At 41.7% G+C, this 23495-nt stretch overlaps 1 protein-coding gene across 7 annotated transcripts in view; it reads right to left on the bottom strand.

The window, feature by feature from the left end:
- Positions 1-23495, bottom strand: part of LOC124883040 (thyrotropin-releasing hormone-degrading ectoenzyme-like) — a 344041-nt gene that overhangs the window by 141723 nt on the left and 178823 nt on the right. For all 7 annotated transcript variants that reach the window (XM_047389881.1, XM_047389880.1, XM_047389882.1 and 4 more), the window contains one exon: positions 15809-15935. In XM_047389881.1, coding sequence (XP_047245837.1) covers positions 15809-15935 — 127 coding nt within the window. The remainder of the gene's footprint in view (positions 1-15808; positions 15936-23495) is intronic.

The raw sequence follows: 23495 nt of genomic DNA, 5'->3' as shown, positions 1-23495 counted from the left end.
TTTTATGGCTCACCCTTCTTGTAGAGGGACGGCCTTCTGGACATCTGTCAGATCAGCCGTCCTTTGTCCTTTTTAATATTCTATGTTGACAGTAAGAAACACTTTAAATGCATCATTATGTCTGTAAAAAACCAACATATGAATTTCACTTTTTAAATTGAATTACGGAAATTCTTACTTACTAAGAGGTCAGCTTAAACCAGTTTATCTTAAAGCATCTTGTATTACTTCCTCTGCTTCGTATTTCTGACAATCATTACCCTCTGACTATTTTTCAGAGTAAAATTATCATTTCATTAACTGATTAAAAGATAACATTCGTGAGAGCAGAAATATCTCATTATGAAGCCCGTAATTAATTTCCTGTCGGATCAGGCTGATCTCAGAACTTCTACTGTGTTGCTCTTTGTTCAGCTGCACAAAACGGATGCGAATAAAGACGTTATCGACTTTTTTCTCCCTCCAAAGTCTTTAAACAATCTCTTTCCACGACCTCGCCACCGAGAGGTAATTTAGAGGCTGCTCAGTGATTCGGAGGATGAGCGCCTGGTCTCCTGAGGACGACTTTTAAAGCAGTTTGGGAAGGCGCCAGGAGCAAGGGATTTATTTCCAGCAGTGACCAAACCCATCCAGGACCTCTGAGGAAGAGTTTAACGGGATTATTCCCAAAGAGCCGCAGGGCGCAGATGAGACTCGGAGTCTCAGATCCTGCGGAGATATTGAGGTGAATTGATTTCACGGCGCTGAGGAGAAAACGTCAAGTTGAGGGTTAACAAGCTCACCACCGCAATTCAGCTGGAGCAGAGAGCCGCATCATGAGGATGGAGGTGCTGCTGAAGCAGCGTTTCCCTCCCAAGCTGAGGGGCTCCAGGCTAGAAGGGGTGGGAGGTTCACTTCAAAATTAAATCTCACAGGAACATTTTATTATAAGGAAAGTTCATCAGAGGTTCTTTGTTAGAGAAGAAAAACATAAAAAAAAAAAAAAAAAACCTTTGGGATTTTCAGCTGAAGAGGAGCTGATGAAGCTAAACAGAGGGCTCCAGAACAAAACCAGGACTGCTGATTAGAAAACAGCATTCCTAGAAACCCAGAAAGGGAACTGACAAAAGAAAAATGAGGTAAAGGATCCAGGACAGCAGCCTGGGTCTGGTACAGGCACAGAGTCAACAGAAGAATACTGTGTTTACACATTTATGGAAGGATTCAACAACAAAACAGCTTCTGCTTCCTTTTATATCATCAGAGAGCAGCAGCAGATGTAGATTAACTTCATTAATTAAATCAGATGATTCAGATTTACTCAGGCAGCTAATTTATAAAAGTCAAACAGGGTAACTGTTTACCCAAAACCAGCTCAGAACGAAATGGAAACCCTAAACGGAGGCTCTTATTTTGAAAAGCTTTATTTTGTTTGCCCATTTCAGTTTTGGGGACTGAATCCTGCAGGTTTCTGAGAACAGGAACAGTGGGCTACAGTAGAATCCACCAAACCAGTCAGAAAATGCTGACTCACTGGTTGCTATGGTGATTACCACTTTTCTCTGCACAGCCCACAGCACCACTATTCTTTACCAGAGAAGCAGATGGACGAAGAATAATTTAAGCCTCAAATAATCATGACAGGTTTTAAAGAGAATCTTAAGTTAGAAGGAATATTATACATGGTTTTACAAATAAAACTCTAAAAAGTGGGAAGTGCGACTGTATTCAGCTACCCTGAGTCACAACTTTGTAGAACCTGCTTTCCCTGCAGCTACAAGTTCTGGTGTATGTCTGGACCAGCTTTGGACATCTGCAGTGGACATTTCTGTCTGGTCTTAACTCAAGGTTAGTCAGGTTGGATGGGGTGCCAAAGATTCCGAATTTGATTTAAGTCTGGGCTTTGACTACGCCACTCTAACACATAAATACAGGTCCTTCTCAAACAATTAGCATATTGTGATAAAGTTCATTATTTTCCATAATGTCATGATGAAAATTTAACATTCATATATTTTAGATTCATTGCACACTAACTGAAATATTTCAGGTCTTTTATTGTCTTAATACGGATGATTTTGGCATACAGCTCATGAAAACCCAAAATTCCTATCTCACAAAATTAGCATATCATTAAAAGGGTCTCTAAACGAGCTATGAACCTAATCATCTGAATCAACGAGTTAACTCTAAACACCTGCAAAAGATTCCTGAGGCCTTTAAAACTCCCAGCCTGGTTCATCACTCAAAACCCCAATCATGGGTAAGACTGCCGACCTGACTGCTGTCCAGAAGGCCACTATTGACACCCTCAAGCAAGAGGGTAAGACACAGAAAGAAATTTCTGAACAAATAGGCTGTTCCCAGAGTGCTGTATCAAGTCACCTCAGTGGGAAGTCTGTAGGGAGGAAAAAGTGTGGCAGAAAACGCTGCACAACAAGAAGAGGTGACCGGACCCTGAGGAAGATTGTGGAGAAGGGCCGATTCCAGACCTTGGGGGACCTGCGGAAGCAGTGGACTGAGTCTGGAGTAGAAACATCCAGAGCCACCGTGCACAGGCATGTGCAGGAAATGGGCTACAGGTGCAGCATTCCCCAAACCTGGGCTACAGAGAAGCAGCACTGGACTGTTGCTCAGTGGTCCAAAGTACTTTTTTCGGATGAAAGCAAATTCTGCATGTCATTTGGAAATCAAGGTGCCAGAGTCTGGAGGAAGACTGGGGAGAAGGAAATGCGAAAATGCCAGAAGTCCAGTGTCAAGTAATTTTGTAAATTTGCTAATTTTGTGAGATAGGAATTTTGGGTTTTCATGAGCTGTATGCCAAAATCATCCATATTAAGACAATAAAAGACCTGAAATATTTCAGTTAGTGTGCAATGAATCTAAAATATATGAATGTTAAATTTTCATCATGACATTATGGAAAATAATGAACTTCATCACAATATGCTAATTTTTTGAGAAGGACCTGTATGCTTCAATCTAAACCATTACACTGCAGCTCTGGCTGGAAGATGAAGCTCCATCCCAGCCTCAAGTCTTCTGCAGCAACAGGTTTTGCTGTATTTAGCTCCATTCATCTTCCCATCAACTCTAACCAGCTTCCCTGTCCCTGTGGAAGAAAAGAATCCCCACAGCATGATGCCGCCACCACCATGTTTGTTTCCTTAATAAACCTCGGAGAACTTCACAGAACAGCTGGACTTCTGAAGCTGATTGGTTGTAATGGATTTATTTAAGAGTTAACCGTGTAAAAAAATCTGAATACAAGGTTTAAATTTTGTATATATTGCAAAAACTTGAAAACTGTAAATTATTTTTTAACTTAAAATAGTTGCTACAAAAATGTATTAACATTTTGTTGCAGGGAGCAGTAAATATGGGCTTAAAATGTTGTTTTGGTGTATAATTTTGTTCTTTTTTCATTAATTTAACAGATTATAAATGAAGAAGGGATATATTCCTCAGTCTAGGTTGGGAATTGTCTCCTTTAAATTTACCAGAAGATTAGACGGATAAATTCAACTTGATTTCAGGAGTTCAGGTGGAATTTTAAAGCCGTTTATTTAAAAGCATTTCTATGTTTAACAGCATAAAAAACACCAGAGATATTCCTGCCTTTGCAGCGCGGTACATGAGGAAACCGTTTTTAAGTTTTTTTGTTCTGGAAAAGACATCCTTCATTGTTCCATGGAACATTTATGGCAGAAACAGTTCCGGATCACCACGGTTGACGGCTTCAGTGAGGCAGCAGCAGGCCAACAGCTGAGTGGCCTGCAGCTCCGTGAGCATCAGTTTTTTATGTGCTGGCGCTTTGCTTTGGTCCATCTGCTGCTGTGCTTCACCCTGGAGCCACGGCTGGAGAGAAAGACACGGGCCAGAGCGGGAAAAAAGGAAAATGTAAGGAAAAGATAAAAAGATGCACAAGTCAGGGAGATGTGTGTCTGTTTCCGAGCATTTGAGTATACATGCTGCACCTCGGGCGGTGCTGTCTGCGCGTCTCTGTGGATCCCAGATGGAGCCAGAACTCCACAGAACACATTAGTCCACTTGGCGAGTTCTCACACACTTGTTCAGAGACACTCACATATTCAGAGGAATTCTCCTGATGGTCGGATCACCTGAGCCTCCCGCTCATTCTGCCGCCGCAAGATTTCTGCTCAGCTGGAGGAGCCCAATGAATTCCTACGGAAGCCCGGAGAGGCCAGTTAGTGCTTCTTTAGCCATCTCATCTCCACAACTGTAAAGAACGAAGTGAGAACCAACTCCCCAGCTGGGACCAAGACAGAACTGGAGGATCTCCAAGTTTTGGTTCAGACACAAAGAAAGTGGAGCAGAAAGAGTCTGAAAAAGACAGAGGGATTTTTGTTTTTTTATTTTCCTGCATCTGTCACAGACGAGACAGAATGGGGGAGGCCTTGAGTTTCCACACAGTTTTAGAGTTAATTATCAACTTAACAGAAACTAAACCAAATTCTGGAAACTTTTTTACCCTCTCATGCCGATGTGGAGCACTTCTGGACTGTTTGAACATTGGTTTTTGCACAGCTCTCAGGGTCACACCACATTTCAATGAGGCTAAAGTCTGGACTTTGACTGGGCCATTGAAGCATCTTCATTCTGTTGTAGATTAGCTGCTAGGTTTTTGATCATTGTTCTATTGATGGTCCAGTTTAGGCCAAGCTACCCAGAGCAAATATTAGTTAAAAAGATGGTATTACCCAGACTAATGTGTAAATCTGGTTGAGAAGTTCTGAGGGTTGATCCTCAACCAAACTTGATTTTCAACAAAATTTGGACAAAGCCAAAAAAGTCAACTTTCCAAAATTTTAATTTTTATCATCCGGGGTTTGGTGTCATTACTGAATCATACAGAGGGAAAATCCTGAGTAGAGCCATCCTGTAAGGTCTCATCTGAGGTAGTTTGGGGCACATTTCTTGGCCTGTTCCACTAGAAGGACTGACCCGGAACTTTTTGAAAAACTATATAAGTCTCACAGACCTGGGAATAGTGGTGCTATAGAAAGGGATGTCCGGGTTTTCCACCTGAACCTGTTGTCCCAAACTACCCGGATCTGGCTGGATGATGGATAGATGGACGGACAGATGGAGAGACCAACATATGGGTCCCAATTTTTGTCTTATCTGTCCAGAAGACGTTGATTAAGAAGCCTAGTAGATCATTCAGATGAAACGATCTAAGTCTTGCTAAGCCTTCTGCAACTCTTCCAAATAAGCCAGACTTTTACCAACAATCCAGTCATGCATTTTAACATTTAACATGCTAACTTAGGCTTGTAGAGTCTGAGATGGCACAAAACACCTCTACAGTACCATAGGTGTTCCACAGGGATCTATCCTTAGACCAGTCCTGTTCATTTTTCATGAAAGAAGTCCTGATAAAAATGCCTTTAAATATTATTTTCTTTAACAGTTATTATTGACAGATGTTAACGTCTAATCAGGCGTTTTGTCATCTTTGTACAAAGCTGTCAGTCTGAGGAATGCCATGGGTGCAAACAAATGGCACTACAGATGAAATCAGAAAATTTTACTGGTTGCTTAAACATTTCTATGACTAATTTCGGATTCAGGAAGATGGTTTGTTTTTTAGAAGATTTATTCAGAAGCTGGTAAAAAGGAAGTACGTGACTAAATAAGTTTTACCAACATAGTTTTAGAAATATACAAAATTATTTCAACACACATCTTTTGTTGTTGAATTGCAAATAAAGATAAAGAATGTTATATTATCTATTCCTTACGCTTGAAATCATCTGCGAACACACCTAGAGTTTCTGCATATTATTTATTTAACATGAAAACTTCTGACTTATTTAATCAGAGACCCATTACTCAACCCTAATTTAACATATTAGTCAGATATTTAATAGTCTAAATAATCAGACCGTTCTGGTACTGTAAACATAATCTGTCATTGATTGTGTGAAAGTGATAAGATGATATCTGGGAAGACAGCTAACTCTGCCTAAGGACTGATCCATCTTTAGCAGCCACTGGTTTAGAAAAAGCTCAGAACGCCACAAGCCACCGAGAGGATTTACTGCAGATTTACTCCAGTTAGACACATTTCATTCAGCAGAGGTTTGTGGGTATAACTCCGCTTCCCGCAAACTTTCATGTTCAGCAGCCACATAATATCTTAAGTTAAAGACCTCAAGAAAAGTATTTAACTGGTACATACAGTCACTGACCATTTTATTAGGTACAACTTATTACAAGGCTGAGCCCTTTTTACCCTCAGAACTGTCTTCATTTCTCATGGTCGAACAAGGTTTCTCAGCCTTTGGTCCATGTTGACATGATAACATCTCAGTTGCTCTCAGTTGTCAGCTGGACATCCATGATTAAACCCCCCTAATCCACAAAATCCCAAAGGTGTTCAGTGGGATTGAGATCTGGTGATTGTGGAGGCCAGTAGAGTACAGAGAACTCAACCTCATTTTCATGAAACTAGTTAGATTAGATAATCTGAGCCATGATATGGTGCATTGTCCTTCTGGAAGCAGTTATTAGAAGATGGGTCCACTGTGGTCATAAAGGGGTGAACATGGTCAGCAACAACACTCAGGTAGGCTGTGGGGTAAGAATGAACCTCAGTTGGTACTATGAGGCCAAAAACGTTTTCCACACCATGAAACCACCACCAGCAGCCTGGATCGTTGACACAAGGCAGGATGAATCCATGCTTTCATGTTTACACTAAACTCTGACCAGACCATTTGAATGTTGCAGCTGATCAACATTCATTGAACCAGGCAATGTTTTTCCAATTTGGATCAATGGACGGACGGACAGACGGCGACAAATAATGATATTATTTAACTTTGCCTGAAAGTAAGAAAAACTGTAGATATTTTTATATGAACATGTCCTTAAAGCAGATTAAAAACCTATAATCAAACAAATGACATGAAATTTTACATGGTTAATGTAAAATACTTTGCTCTCTGTCAGGTTAAACATGGATTTAGTGTTGCCTCCTGTCTAAAGCATCTGAAGTACTAGTTGAATTTTCTGACAGAGGTTGCTCACTACAGATCAAAACACTTCTTTGACCCCAAACTTTATTTAGCTTTTAATTTGCCTTACAGACAGATGTCTGGAGATTTTCACAGAATGCGAAATCAGCCCATACGGTCACGCTACCACCACGTGTTTTCACAGGACTTTGTTTTTTGTTTTTGTTTTGGTCTCATCAGCTAATAAGTAGCTAATAAGTCTCTTTGCTACGCTTACACCATTCTGGTTTTCCTTTTTGCCTGCAGGACAGACTTTTTAAGGCTAAAACTAAAAAGCAAAAGCTTTTCTTGCACTTTGGTTTTGTTCTGTGATGTTTTCTGCTGACGTTACCATTTTTTATTCCTGTGCAAAATTGATTTAAGAATAATTTTCCACAAAAATGTCCAATTATTATTGTATAAGCACTCAGCAACAGTGATGTCATCCCAATCCATTTGTTTTCAGCATCAAGGATGTTTCTTTGAGTCAAAACCAGGTAGTTTCCGGAACAAAATGCCTTTTTTTCTGCTCTATCTCAGTTTGAGATTTATAAAGTAAATGCTGTAAGCTAGGCTTAAAGAAACTTTAAAGAGTAAATGTTACCATATGAATGTGAACTAAAGTTCGGGCCGGACAGATGGACATCTTTATATCTACAGAAGTATTACAGGAGGAATGGAGCAATCTTTATGTGTGTGCAGAGCGGTTCCTCCACTCTGTCCCTTTAAATTTGTAGCTCAGCTCATCATTTCTGGCTGGCGCTCTCAGGGGAGCTCGATGCCCTGCATGACAACAGATGGAGCCCTGAGGCTGTGGGACTGCAAACACAGATAGAGGGGTGGGGGGTGCTCAGAGGCAAGCTGGGCTAAAAACTGATGTCAACATCAGTACAACCGCACGCAGAAGAGCCAGGAACAAAAGGAAGACGGACTCAATGAGCACAAATCAAATTCAAAGTGGAAGACTGAACTCCCTCAATGCTCTCACACACGGCAGGGTCCAAAATATCTGACTGCATTTAAACCCAAAGTGAAATAAAAGAACCACCATCATGCACACTTTGTTTTCTTCTAGGCTGAAGTTTAAACTGAGTTTCTGAAAAACACTGCTGGATCATTTGGATCCCCCCCTTGTGGTTGTCCCACAGAGGGACAGAATCCCTGAGTGAAAATAGCCAATCAGATTTAGGGGGAGGGTTAATCCTGAAGCATGGCAAAGATGAATGAGGTTGTACCTGTAAATGTATTTAAATGTTCCAGATTTTCTTCAAGTTAAGCTCTGGTGTGAAACACATGAAATACCAATATTTACTGCTGTAAATATGTTCATGCTGTTACCATCTGAACCTAGTGGGTTAAAGAAAATCTCCGCCTCCCTGCCCGGTTGGCAGGTCACAGATGAAAAGGTTTCGACCTTTCTGTGACCTGAACTGCAGCACATCATCCCAGCTTGGTTCAACCTGTTAATACAGCTAATATCAGAGTAAAGGTCAAGAGAGGAAAATTAAATGTCAGACCTATTCCAGGCTCGCAGAAAAACACAGGAAGTCGGACTGAAAGAGAATTCCTAATGTGACGAATGAATGTGGACAGGGACAAAGTGTCTGACTTATCCAATATGGAGGCACAATGATCATGTTAGCCCGTCTGGGTGTGGAGATGAAAATAGGAAATGCTCCACTTTAACATGGGTAATTAGTTCTGGCAGGACAGGAGTGTAAAACACAAACAATCCTGAAAAACAAAGCAAGGACAGGAAATTTGAAGAGATGGATTTAGACTGATCTAATATGATTTATTAACTCAGACAGGAAAAAGGAGGATATAAACATGGGTTGTTTCTCACTGTTGTGTACACAATGAAGAAATGCTACAAGTTTCAAAACACAAACTTCAACAGCAGCTGAATCCATTTGACTTCTACACAGCAAAGCAGGAAACACCTGGTACTTATCTCCAGCAGTCATAGTCCATCACAGGGCAACTCAGAGACCCAGGAAAGACAACCATACCAAACTCACAAGACCAATTGGGGGTCCTGTTCTATTTTACATCTGTAGGAGGAAGCTAAGCAATTGTTGAAAACCAACACAGGCACGGGGAGAACATGCAAACTTCATGCAGATAGACCCCGGGCTGGGATTCAAACCTTGGACCTTCTTGCTGCAAGGCAACAGTTCTACAGCTGTTCCTCTGTGCAGACCAAGATGACTTTCCTCCCTTGTTCCAATCCCAGAGTCTCCACTTCAAATTAACAACAAGCATTACATCCCAAGATTCTAGGCAGTGAATCACCTTCTTTAAACTTTTTAATCAGCTGAGGTAATGTTTAAGTTATTTTTTTACGCAGTAATAGTGTGTAAGTGTTAGCATATTAGATCCATCTTGTTTTAGTATATTTTTACTCAACTAAATTGTCAGAAAAAAGACCTCAGTGTGAAAAATAATAAACATAAACCCTGATTATGAAACTGGTTATTTGAAATATACAGACTCTCCTTGTTGTTGAACATCTGCGATTACTGATCATTTCTGTACATTAACATAGATTAACGTAGCTCTTCAACTGCTGGTCACCACCTGATTTTATCTACCATGGTTCTGTAAGTACTTTCGCTGATCTCTGTGTAAAGTGATTAACCTCTCACAGAAACAAAGCAAAGTGACTTTTATAAAATGTCCCATTTTCTTTGATGATTATAAAAAAATAGAGTTACTCTGAAACATAAAAAGTGCATCACTGTGAGCAGTTTGGGCTGAAAGGACTCTTAAACTTCATTGCAGATTTATATCCTGTGTAGCCTTTTAGATCTATTAAAATTCATGGCCTCTATTTTTTAACTTCCACTTCACTGAAGGTCTCTTTTGAACAGAACCAACACTGAACTGAGTCGTTTTCTTTCAGACTTTAAATGTTTAATGGAACTGATGCCTCATGAGTTCTAACAGCACAGAGTTAGAGAGATAACTGTGGTCAAACCGAAGGCCAAAGGCAAATAAAAACAGAAGAAGAACTTTTGGTTTTCACTTGGTTCTGTTTAGTTTTAGCAAAAGCAGCCGATACCAGGGGCAGAGCAAAGGGGTGGCCAACAGGAGCCACTGCCGCTTACCTTGGACAGCCTTCACAATCGATAATAAAGTAAACGTTGCATCTAGAAACTGTTATTTTATACCTGTAAAGTACATATAGAACAAACTAAAACAAAATTAAAAAAAGGAAAATGCTGGGGTATGAGTGGTTTAAATACAGGCATAATTTAAATTGAATGCAGGTAGAATGTAAATATGTTAATTTCCGATATTTTTGTTTACCTCTGTACTGAAATCAAAACCATAATATACCGCATTAATAATAATATGATCATAATAATTGATGCTATATTCGCTTTGAAAGACAAAGGGACAGTCCTGCAACCATCCCCCACGACGCCCCCCAACAGCTGCAGCCACAATCCACCACCCCCACCTCCCCAACCTCAAGAGGGGCCTTGGCACCTCCAACCCCCACCCTGAAGTTTCCCCCCACCAGCCCCCTACCCACGCCGAGGACGGCTCTTTCCATCCAGGAGAGGGACGTCAACAAACTCTTCAGGAGACAGAACCCCCGGAAAGCTGCTGGTCCGGATTCTGTCTCACCAGCCAGCCTGAAGCACTGCGCTGATCAGCTGTCTCCAGTCTTCACAGATATTTTTAACACCTCACTGGAGACATGTCATGTGCCAGCCTGCTTCAAGTCCTCCACCATCGTCCCTGTTCCCAAGAAGCCAAGGACCACAGGGCTTAATGACTTCACACCCATCGCCCTGACCTCTGTGGTGATGAAGTCCTTTGAGCGCCTTGTGCTCTCACACCTAAAAGACATCACCGACCCCCTCCTGGACCCCCTGCAGTTTGCCTACAGAGCCAACAGGTCTGTAGATGATGCAGTCAACCTAGCCCTTCACTTCATCGTCCGGCACCTGGACTCCACAGGAACCTACGCCAGGATCTTGTTTGTGGATTTCAGCTCTGCCTTCAACACCATCGTCCCAGTTCTGCTACAGGAGAAGCTCTCCCAGCTGAGTGTGCCCGACTCCACCTGTAGGTGCATCGCTGACTTCCTGTCTGACAGGAAGCAGCGCGTGAGGCTGGGGAAGCACGTCTCTGACTCCCTGACCATCAGCACCGGTTCCCCCCAAGGCTGTGTTCTCTCTCCTCTGCTCTTCTCCCTGTACACCAACAGCTGCACCTCCAGTCACCAGTCTGTCAAGCTTCTGAAGTTTGCGGACGACACCACCCTGATCGGACTCATCTCTGATGGTGACAAGTCTGCGTACAGATGGGAGGTGGACCATCTGTTGGACTGGTGCAGCCAGAACAACCTTGAGCTCAACGCTCTAAAGACAGTAGAGATGGTTGTGGACTTCAGGCAGAACCCAGCCCCACCTGCCCCCATCACCCTCTGTGACTCCACAATTGACACTGTGGAATCTTTCCGCTTCCTGGGAACCATCATCTCCCAGGATCTCAAGTAGGAGCCAAACATCAGCTCCCTCATCAAGAAAGCCCAGCAGAGGATGTTCTTCCTGCGGCAGCTGAAGAAATTCAACCTGCCAAAGACTATGATGGTGCACTTCTACACAGCCATCATTGAGTCCATCCTCACCTCCTCCATCACCATCTGGTACGCCGCTGCTACAGCCAAGGATAAGGGCAGGCTGCAGCGTGTCATTCGGTCTGCTGAGAAGGTGATTGGCTGCAGTCTACTGTCGCTCCAGGAACTGTACACCTCCAGGACCCTGAAGCGGGCAGGGAAGATTCTGGCTGATCCCTCCCACCCCGGTCACAGACTCTTTGAAACTCTCCCCTCTGGCAGTTTTTTCCCATCTGCCACCAGCCTGGTTAACAAAGCCCAGAAACCACCCTGACACTCTCCCTTCCCCCCCCCCTTTTTTTTTGCTGACAGGACACCTGTAACCTGCAACTCTATTCGTTACATTAACGCTCAGCATGGACTCCTGCTTTACTTGCACAATGATCACCTGCACTGTTGTATTGCTCTTGCATCTTATACTGCTCTATATTTACTCTCACTCACTTAAAACTGTGCACATATATTTATATTATATTGTAGATATGTTTATACTGTTTAATTTGTATTGTATTGCACCGACTACGCCAAAACAAATTCCTTGTATGTCCAAAAACGTACTTGGCAATAAAGCTTTTCTGATTCTGATTCTGATTCCTATTAAAAAAGCAGAACAGGTTACACATTTTTGTTTTGAATATTTGTGTAAACTTGTTGTATTGTCACTTAAAATTATTAAAAACCAGCCGGCGCTGAGATAAGAACCGACCTTAACACTTACAGAATAAAAATAAACAAAAGTTAATAAGAGACCAGCATAAAAAGGCTATAAATTGAATGCATAGAGCATCTATATGGCAGTCACGCCCCTGAATGTAAATCAGATTGACCAAAATATGAACTATGTACCCTTCAGCCCTGTGCACTGCAGAGACAACAATAACTCGTCATTTTTCATAGTCACTCCAATGACAGTGATGATTCCATCCTGGACATCCATATAAATAGTTATCTGGTTCAACCACTGCTAAATTAAATGATCATAACCTGGCTCTGGGAAAACTTCTCCAGGAAGCTGTTAACACTGCGCACAAATGTTGTTTTTATTGTAGTACCTGATGTAAATTAGTTCAATTATAGTACAGGTGCTCCAGTAATTCAATTGAAAAAGTGAAACTTACAAACAGAGATTTATTTCTTTTAATCTTCGCTGATTATGACTTGCAGGTAATGAAATTAGTGAACTCACATAAATGACCTGCTAATAAACTGCTCAGCTGTGACAGGTCAACTTTATGTAGACGACGCAGTCATAAACACTGTCTGCATGCATGGATGGATGATGTCCAGGGAGGACCGCAACGTTCAAGATCATCTATTGCTGAGTTATAGAACGACAATCTGTGGGTTTTCTATTAAATTATAATACAGAATCAGGACATTTTCACAATGAAACCATACAAAGATCACTGGGGATTTCACTAGACCCACAACTCACCATGATATAAAGAATGCTTCAAAAACAACAGAAAAACTAAACAGTAAACACCAAGCAGCATCACTACTGATGTACACTCATACTGTGTGACAGTAGGGGCACAAGCAGCCAATTCACTGGTATCATTGTCACATGTTGTGAAAATATACATTTTAAAAGCTTCACTGATTTTTATTTTTCTAAATTAATTTTGAAATGCTTCATTGAATCAGCAAAAGAGAGTGGTGGTTCTGGGTGCTTTGTAGTACCAGTGGTAGATTTGTTGTACAACATGGGAGAAACCATTCCTCTGTTGTACATGGGCTTTGTTAAATGGCCGTACCAGTTCAGGCAGCAGGTTGGACGGGCCACAGCAGGTAAGAAAAATAATGAACAACAATAAGGAGACAGAGGAGAAGGAACCAGAGGGGCCGGGGAAACCAGGGAGATACCACCAACAGGGACAAGCTAAAAAAAAACAGTATTATTATTAATATTACCACCACTGCCATTAGCTGCAACCCATCTCCTTCATGAACAGTATGATAGCTGGACCTTCTCATGATGTTTATGCTTGCATATACAGGTCCTTCTCAAAAAATTAGCATATTGTGATAAAGTTCATTATTTTCCATAATGTCATGATGAAAATTTAACATTCATATATTTTAGATTCATTGCACACTAACTGAAATATTTCAGGTCTTTTATTGTCTTAATACGGATGATTTTGTCATACAGTTCATGAAAACCCAAAATTCCTATCTCACAAAATTAGCATATCATTAAAAGGGTCTCTAAACGAGCTATGAACCTAATCATCTGAATCAACGAGTTAACTCTAAACACCTGCAAAAGATTCCTGAGGCCTTTAAAACTCCCAGCCTGGTTCATCACTCAAAACCCCAATCATGGGTAAGACTGCCGACCTGACTGCTGTCCAGAAGGCCACTATTGACACCCTCAAGCAAGAAGGTAAGACACAGAAAGACATTTCTGAACGAATAGGCTGTTCCCAGAGTGCTGTATCAAGGCACCTCAGTGGGAAGTCTGTGGGAAGGAAAAAGTGTGGCAGAAAACGCTGCACAACGAGAAGAGGTGACCGGACCCTGAGGAAGATTGTGGAGAAGAGCCGATTCCAGACCTTGGGGGACCTGCGGAAACAGTGGACTGAGTCTGGAGTAGAAACATCCAGAGCCACCATGCACAGGTGTGTGCAGGAAATGGGCTACAGGTGCCGCATTCCCCAGGTCAAGCCACTTTTGAACCAGAAACAGCTGCAGAAGTGCCTGACCTGGGCTACAGAGAAGCAGCACTGGACTGTTGCTCAGTGGTCCAAAGTAATTTTTTCGGATGAAAGCAAATTCTGCATGTCATTCGGAAATCAAGGTGCCAGAGTCTGGAGGAAGACTGGGGAGAAGGAAATGCGAAAATGCCAGAAGTCCAGTGTCAAGTACCCACAGTCAGTGATGGTCTGGGGTGCCGTGTCAGCTGCTGGTGTTGGTCCACTGTGTTTTATCAAGGGCAGGGTCAATGCAGCTAGCTATCAGGAGGTTTTGGAGCACTTCGTGCTTCCATCTGCTGAAAAGCTTTATGGAGATGAAGATTTCATTTTTCAGCATGACCTGGCATCTGCTCACAGTGCCAAAACCACTGGTAAATGGTTTACTGACCATGGTATCACTGTGCTCAATTGGCCTGCCAACTCTCCTGACCTGAACCCCATAGAGAATCTGTGGGATATTGTGAAGAGAACGTTGAGAGACTCAAGACCCAACACTCTGGATGAGCTAAAGGCCGCTATCGAAGCATCCTGGGCCTCCATAAGACCTCAGCAGTGCCACAGGCTGATTGCCTCCATGCCACGCTGCATTGAAGCAGTCATTTCTGCAAAAGGATTCCCAACCAAGTATTGAGTGCATAACTGTACATGATTATTTGAAGGTTGACGTTTTTTGTATTAAAAACACTTTTCTTTTATTGGTCGGATGAAATATGCTAATTTTGTGAGACAGGAATTTTGGGTTTTCATGAGCTGTATGCCACAATCATCCGTATTAAGACAATAAAAGACCTGAAATATTTCAGTTAGTGTGCAATGAATCTAAAATATATGAATGTTAAATTTTCATCATTACATTATAGAAAATAATGAACTTTATCACAATATGCAAATTCTTTGAGAAGGACCTGTAATTGTTTGAATAGATGAATGTGAAGCCCTCATCCACCTGGCAATTAGACCCAAGGGTAAACCAGACTTATGGAGGTCCTCAATCCTTTTAATTTGGATTTTTCCATGATGTAACACAAGGTAGCAGTGAGTTTGAGGTGCTGCTTTATAATACATCCACCGGTGTTCCTTTATTTAACTCAGAAGTTGAGAAAGACTTAGACTCATGCTTTCTTAAATAAAATACTTCTGAATCTGAAGAAGTAAAACTCTGAGCTGGACATCTGACACAGAATACAAAAGGTTAACTTCCCAAACCAGATCAGGGCACACAGACACTCTGACGGCACTGTTTCTGTGCCTGATATCAGAAAAAACTGATGTATAATTTCACGGAGAACAGCGAGTTGGCTGACATTGCCTAAACAAGGCCACCTAGATAGAACAGGAAGCGAAACTTCACAGGAACAGAGTGTATCTACATATGGTCAGAGAGCAATGAAACGAGATGAACAGAACCTGGACACACAAGCCAAAACATCCCGATCCCACCCGGGGAAAGGAGAGGAAAACGTCGGCAGCCTTACCTAGCTTTGGCAGGGAGTACTGCACTCTGAAGTAGTCCTCATAAAATCCCAGCAGCCTCTTGGTGATGTGAAGAGCGTAGTCCCCCGCGCCGCTCGAAATGGCATCCGGCCGGGCATACAGGCGGATCTGAGGACAAACACACACAGAAACGGGAGTGGAATCAGGCCCATTTTAATAGAGATGGATCTAAAAACAGATACACGGTGAGGATATTGGAATTAGTGCATCCTCATTTCCACGGAGAACAAAGCTGAGCCGTTATTTTCCGAATCTAGACAGAGAGGAAATTAAACTTGGCCAAGTGTGTTAGAAAGCCCGCAGAGGAAGTAATGAAAGCAGAAAGAGTTTGAGTTCAGATCACCTGAAGGGACAGAGGGGAGTGTTTCAGGGGTGTTTCCTGGGGGGGTGAAGAATGGAAACAGGCTGGTGCCAAGCAGGTCAGGCCTCCAGAGAGGAAAACTGAATCAGGCTGGCTTCACATTCAGCCATCCAGGAAACAAATGATAAAATACACGAGTCAGTAAGGAGTTTTAGTGGTCAGGTACAGCAGGAACAAAAGTGGATTTACAGCAGTAGGGAAAAGGAAAATCTGATTATAGATAGAGGAATGGGAAACAGGAAAGTAGCTACAAGTTTAAACCTACTGGGATTAAATCATTTTCTGCTCTTTGGGTTTGAGCTTTAAAACACGAGATGCTGCCATCACCGTCGGCAACAAACACCAGCCAACTGATCTGGTCAAGGCTTCGATCAATAACCAATACTGTCAGGTCACATGATCCTCGCCTGTAAAGCGGTCTAACTGTTGACCCGGTTTCTGCAAAGCTTCTGGGTGACATCACAGTCAGACGGATGGAAGGGATCATTATTCCCATTTCATTTTCCCAAGCCTTTTATTCCTATGTCCAGTGCAGTATCTGTTGGAATATGGTCCATTGTCTTAACTTGAAGGATGGAAGTGGATCATAAAGGAACCCAGTTAACCCAGCGAACTTTGCCTCTTTGGTCAAAGTTTGCTCCTGATGTTGATAGAAATCCATTTTCCTGAACAGCATTGCTAAAAACTACCAAATATTAGTTTTCCTTTTGGGAAGAAGAAAGTAATCTTGTGTAAATTTGAGGTTTGTTTCTGGCAGAAGCACATTCAGACTCCTCAGAGATTAAGAAAATCCAGACCAAGCTGATTTAACAGCTAGACATGGCTAAATAATCTGTAAAGTAAAAGGCCAAAGTATGAGAGTCCAGGTCAGGCGGATATGTCTCCACCAGCTTCGCACACCATGACGTTAAAATTCTCTGCGTACAAAACAGTTCATGCTCACTCAGGTCTGGACTTTGACTAGGCCACAGATGTCAAATTCCAGTCCTCAAGGGCTGGTGGAGATCTTGACAGCAAACTGAAAAGGTAATTTAGCCATTTGATTCAGGTGTGTTGCACCAAGGACACATGTAAAAGTTGCAGGACACCCACCCTCGAGGACTGGAGTTTAACATCCCTGGACTAGGCCATTGAACCACCTGATAATGCTTTGTTTTAAACCATCCCATTGTATCTCTTGACTGTATGTTCAGGGTCGTTGTCCTGCTGGAAAATGAGCCCCTCTCCAGTCTAAAGTCTTCTGCAGCCTCTAACAGGTTTCCTCCAGGACTGGCCTGTTTTTGAAAAAAGCATCCCGAAAGCATGATGGTGCCACCACCATATTTCAATGTGGAGATCATGTTTTCAGTGTCAGGATTTTCAACGTAGGCTAAAAAAGTTGAAGTTTGGTCTCATCTGACCAGATAACCTTCTCCCCCATCTTTGACTGGTTAATCAGTTGTCACTACTGGATTGGATCCAGTTGCTCTGAGGTGTTTGTGCTCATATGTAAAACTTATTAATATTTTAAACCTGACTGTGTCTTACATTAAATCAGTTCATAGTTAAAACAAACTAAAGAATATTTGAAAGCCATCAGCTTTCCCCTTCCAGGAGGATCCACTTTAGTTTCTGCCTCCGTCCTGATAAGCCTCCTCTGTGTCACAGCAAATGGGCCATTCCGAGCATCGATGCTGCTCTCCAAGAGCCCGATTATTCACTATCCCACGCACCGAAGGCATGTTTCAGCATGTTTATTAGCATCCGTCTGCAGACGAGCCAGACAGCTTCCTGTTGGCTCCCCGAATGCACGGATAGGAACAGATAAAAGCACAAATTAAATTAAAAGGCCAGTCTAGACTCTCTGAATGCGAGTGGACAAGATGCATCAAACTGACAAAAAATAACAACATTTTACTGGATTTATGATGCTGAGAAAAAAATCGATTCAGCACTTTTATGACCACTTTCCAAGTGTCTATGTGTGAAGAGGTGCTTTTAGGGTCAGAGAACATCGTGTAACAAATGTGGAGTTTAGGTTAACGGTGTGAAAATTACCCTGGGTCCTTCATGGTTTAAATGCTAATTAAACACAAACTGTGTCTTCAGGCAGGGACAGAATGGGTGTTTATTCCTTGTCTTGTCTCTAGTAAAGTTGTTTTAGACCTTATAAAGTCTTAAACATACCCTGACCCTTCGCATACAAGGTCTTCCAAAACATGTAATCCTGCCTTTGCTTCTAAGGGTAACGTTTCTTAGATTTTATGAGAGATGTGCTGCTGATGTTTGTTTTAAGATTTGTAGTTCGGGCAGAGGAATTTGGCTATTGTTACACATAGACAAAACTACAAACCCCAAAATGCAGAGAAGCAATAAGCCCTGTGGGGAGGATTTTCCACCCAGCTACCTGGCTTTCTCTGCAACATGCGGAAGGATTCTGTAACAGAAATCGACTTATTGTATGTTTAAGGAATTAAAATCAGCATGTTTAAGTTGAGTTACCCACTACAAGCTCCTTCATCATGGAAAGCACATTTTTGGCCTCTTACTGCCTGAATTTATTTACAAATATATACATTTTTAAATGTTTTTGCCGTCCATCTGATTCTAAATAAATTAAGATTTGACAAAAATATATCAAACAAAGAATAAACATTTATATGTAATTTGCTAAATTAGGCATAGCTTTGCTTGCTAGATGGCAGCAAAGTGCTTCCAATGTATGAGTACAATATGCATCAACAGGTTTTGTGGGATATATGCGACATCTTGACTATGAGGCTGGACGTGAATCGAGGCAAATTATCGACAATACTCCACGACGGGTTAAGGGGGCGTGGCTTAAGCCTCTGATAAATAACTAATGAAACTTCATATAAGCTACAGGAAGTCCAGTTACATGCCAGAGCTAAAACAGTAATTTCTGTTGAAAATCTATTAAGTGAGTTAAATTAATGTTAAGGTAAATAATTTTTAAAGATTCATTTGCTTCTTAATTTAATCCCAATGGTCTCCAACAAGTCTTAAAAACCTGTAAAAACCCTCAACTTTGTAGAACCGCCTGCAGGTCTTCTGGCGTTTGTCTCTACCAGCTTTGAACATCTACGGACTGAAACTTTTGCCCATTCTTCTCTGCAATATAACTCAAGTCAGAACGAATGGATTCCAGTCCTTGGGGGACATGTCCTCAGACTTTTGGATGGGTCTCTGCTTTAACAAATCTGGATCAAACAAATAGATCCTTAACAGGATTCTGTGGAACTTAACTACATATCAAGGAGGTAATTCATCCATGTGGTTCAGGTGTATTAGACTGTGGAGACATCTAACAGTTGAATGGCACCAACCCCCCAAAGGACCGGAGTTTGATACCCCTGACCTATTGTATCTGTGGCTGTAAATTTAGGATGGTTGTCTTGGTGGAAGGTGAACCTATACCCCAGTCTCAAATCTTCTGCACCCTCTAATAGGTTTTCTTCCTGGATCTTCATGGATTTAGCTCCAACCATCAACCCATCAACTCTGAGCAACTTCCCTGACCCCACAGCATGATGCTGCCACCACCATGTTCTAATGACGGCATGGTGTATTCCTTGTGATGTGCAGCGCTTGTTGGCATCACATTAAAATGGGCAACAAACACTTGCATACCACCTTTTCTAGATTTGTATTTCTTTAAAAATTTCAAAGACAATATATCCTCTTCCTAATCATGCAAACCTTGTTTTACAAACTTTCTGTTTATGTTTGCATTAGATATTATCTTCCACTTAACTTTCCTGTACTTTGTGTTGATCCATCCCATAACAACGCAATAAAACACACTAAAGTTTGTGGTTGTAACGTGATATAAAATATAAAAGGTAAGAACATGGCACCGTATCTCTGGTTTATACTGCCTGCATATTTTTACTCATTACTCACATTTGCAGAATATTTTAGGTTTTATTAAATAAATAAACAAGGTCCAGAATAAACATGAACCTGAGAGTTGCAACTGATCCTGAATCCTGGCGCGGCTCCTTCTGGATTCTCCACTCCGCTCTACTTCCCCTAGCTGGGATGCTTTTTCAATAAAAATTCAGCTCCTGTCTCTGTATCCTACACGTTCTCCTCCTCCCAGCAGATCTCATCTCGCAGCACTGCAGCCAGCAAACTGAATATTGGCTCAGAGTGTGGGTATGAGGAGAGGGGGGGGGGGATTTATTGAAATCGCTTCTTCTTTGGGCCGGCCGCCAGGGAGCTGCTGAATTGAATACCGTCTCCTGAGGACTGCTTAAACGCCTGCGGTCATGTTCTCCCTGGTGGGAGGTCCGGATGAGTTGCATTTTTCAGCAGGTCGAGGCGGTGATTGGGGGTACTTCAAAGTTTCAGCATATTCACGTGTCTCTCCAGGCTAAAATATGCAGAAACTGAAGCCGTGGCACAGTGGCTCAGCAGTTAGTCAAGGCAGCCAGCACCCCACAGACTCAGCCAGCTTGGAGATTCCCCGTGGATTTCCCCCCAGAGACCCGAAAACACGCGGGTTTGCTGGAGCTGAAACTTTAAATTGGGTTGTTGGTCACATCTTTCAGTTCTATGACTGACGGATCTCCATCCATCCGGAAACACTTATCCCAGCTCTCTGAGGATACACTGGTGGCCGTCGACTTTAATATTCTATGTGAATCTGCCTAAAAGAATACACAATTACTGTTAGAGCAAGTTAAACTGCTGTAACACCAACAACTGAGCTTCGTTCTCCAAAGTCCTGCAGATCGGAATAAAATTGATGTCTTTGAAAACAACCATTTCTGCATCATTAATCATATAAATCCTTCCCATCCATCCGGGACAGAAACCCAGACACCCCTTTATCTAGCTCCTAATGTAGGATCCCAAGGTGTTTCCAGGCCAGAAAGGATTTACAGCCATGACAAAATAGAAAGTTCACCTTCTGAATTCATCAGTGTTTTATATCAGGACATAATAAAAATGTTTTGGTCTTTACCAAGTTCAAAAATAGCTAAAATCCAAAGTGTAGAAAAGCACACAACAGATTCCACTCTGTCATTATTTATTAAACCAAGATAAAGCCAAAATAGATAAGTTTGCAGAAACTCCTCTTAAATGTGGTTCTCTCCATCCTTATCAGGGTCCACACAGGAGGAATTTAGGACCGGTTTTCTGGCCAATGTTGTTCAGTTCATTCAATTTTGCAAACATTTATTGCTGCATAGCTCTCTGATGGTTCCCAACACAGCATTCCAATCAGGCTGAAGTTTGGACTTTGACTGGGCCATTACATTTTGATTCTTTCCTTTTTCAGTCATTTGGTTGTAGATTAGCTGCAGCGTCTGGATCACTTCATTGGCGATGACCCAGTTTGGTCGAAGCTTTAGCTGGACAGTAGAATACCAGAGGGGATCATGGTCCACTCAATGTCAGCAAGGTGTCCAGGTCCTACAGCTACAACACAAGCCCAAATGATGAACTCTCCACCTTTGTGCTTAACTGCTGGTTTGTGTTTTCTATTAGTTTGGAATTTCTCTAAGTTCTTTTAGTAGTTTATTTTCTATTATTTGTTATGGTTTTCTTATGACTATTATTATATTCGTTGTATTCTAGTTCCCTTGTCTTTCTTGTTGCTTCTAGTTTAGTTTCCCTTTTAGTATATCTGTGTTTATGTTTAAATATTTGTTCACCTACGCTCTTTGTTTACTAGTTTATTTTCTCTGTTCCTCCTCATCCTGGTTCCCTTTCTGTCGTTTAGGTTTTATTTGCAGTCAGGGTTTCTTTTTGGGTTCTTTGTTAATTATTAGGTTTTGGTGTTTCTTCTATTCCCTCTAGTTTCTCAGTTTACTTTAGTTTATGATTATTCTAGGTTCTTATGTTTCTTTTGGTTTATTATCTTCGTCCATAGTTTTGCTTAGTTCTGTTTCCTTGAGCTTTGTTATTTATTTATAGTTTTGTTTTTGTAGTCAGGTTCTTTTGGTTATGTTCTTATCTAGCTTCCCTCGTGTTTCGTTTTGTTTCTAGCCTTGTCACCTTAGCAACTATTCGCATTCCCTCAGTTCTCTACTACCTGGTCCACACCTGAATTCCATCTCATCTGATTACCTGCCTCAGTTTCTCATTGGTCCATATTCCACTTCCCTCTGTTTATAAGCTCTCTGTTTTTGTTTGTTCCTCGCTGGTTCCTTCCGTTCTCCACCCATGTCTATGTGGTTTTTATACCATGTTCCTGCTAAGCTAATTTTGTAAGTTGTGGACCTTTCGTCTTTGTTAAGTACCTGCAATGTTTTGCTTCGATTTGAAAGAACATTTGAATAACAGAAGACTCCTTTAAACATGCAGCTGCTGAGCTATTGTCTGTGCTTTGGTCACTCTAAACCTCAGAACGCGACACACTCATGAGATGATCATTTTCTACCTGTGAATAATCAGTATGTAAAATGACTGGCCTCAATAACAGATGCTTCTCTAAAGGACATTGCTGATGTCTTCCCAGCTTGTTGTTGTGTTAGAGATGCCTACATTGATGATGATCACCTAATGCATTTTCCTCTAAAATTCTGTAGAGGAAGAAGGTGTCAAGTTTTTGCTGCAGCAGCAGAAGGATCAAACCAAGAAGTTGCTCTTCTAAAATAATGTGCAAACAAATGTCACAGATGAAACATTCTCAATAAAAGCTCTGTTTTTAAAAAAATGACCTCCTGCACAGCAATAATTTCCTGACAACAGCAGAGAAATCAAAGCATTCACATTTCCTCCTCCATATCAAACAGTTTCTGTGGCAACGTAGAGTCATGAATGAAGTTGAGAAAATTTTCAAATTGCACCTTGAACTTTACCAAATCAATACCGCATCTTGTGGAGACACCAGTTTTCTGTTTGTTTTCCATTTGCGTTCTGTGAGCAGCAGTCCTGAGGAGAGCGGGCATAAAACAAGAGGTATGGACTTTTACCTCCTTAAATGTAGGTTTCTGTTGCTCCCCGGGCTCAGGCAGGGATTCAGAATCTGCTCTTACTAATTTATGGGACCAACATCACAGTTAAAGTCAAGATTCACTTCGGGGGCGCCACGAGAACCCTCGCTTGGGGTTTGATTTTAAAAAGTTCTGACAAGTCTGAAGCATCATTCAATTTTCAGCCGGAAAGCAGAAAATTAAGCAGTCAGTCAAGCGGTCAATCAGGAAGGGAGAGAAGGATTCACCGAGACGTTTTCTCCTAAAATCAAATGCCAGATTTATTCCAACTTTGTGTAAAGAGAAGAACCAACGCCGCCATCTTTCTGCTCTCCTCTCTCCTTGTTATCTCTCCACTCGTCCGTGACATTTCTCGCGGCG

The sequence above is a fragment of the Girardinichthys multiradiatus genome, chromosome 17 (assembly GCF_021462225.1).
Source record: "Girardinichthys multiradiatus isolate DD_20200921_A chromosome 17, DD_fGirMul_XY1, whole genome shotgun sequence".
In the NCBI taxonomy this organism is placed as follows: Eukaryota; Metazoa; Chordata; class Actinopteri; order Cyprinodontiformes; family Goodeidae; genus Girardinichthys; species Girardinichthys multiradiatus.
The sequence above is the reverse complement of the archived record's forward strand: the minus strand, read 5'-3'. Positions and strand labels throughout refer to the sequence as shown.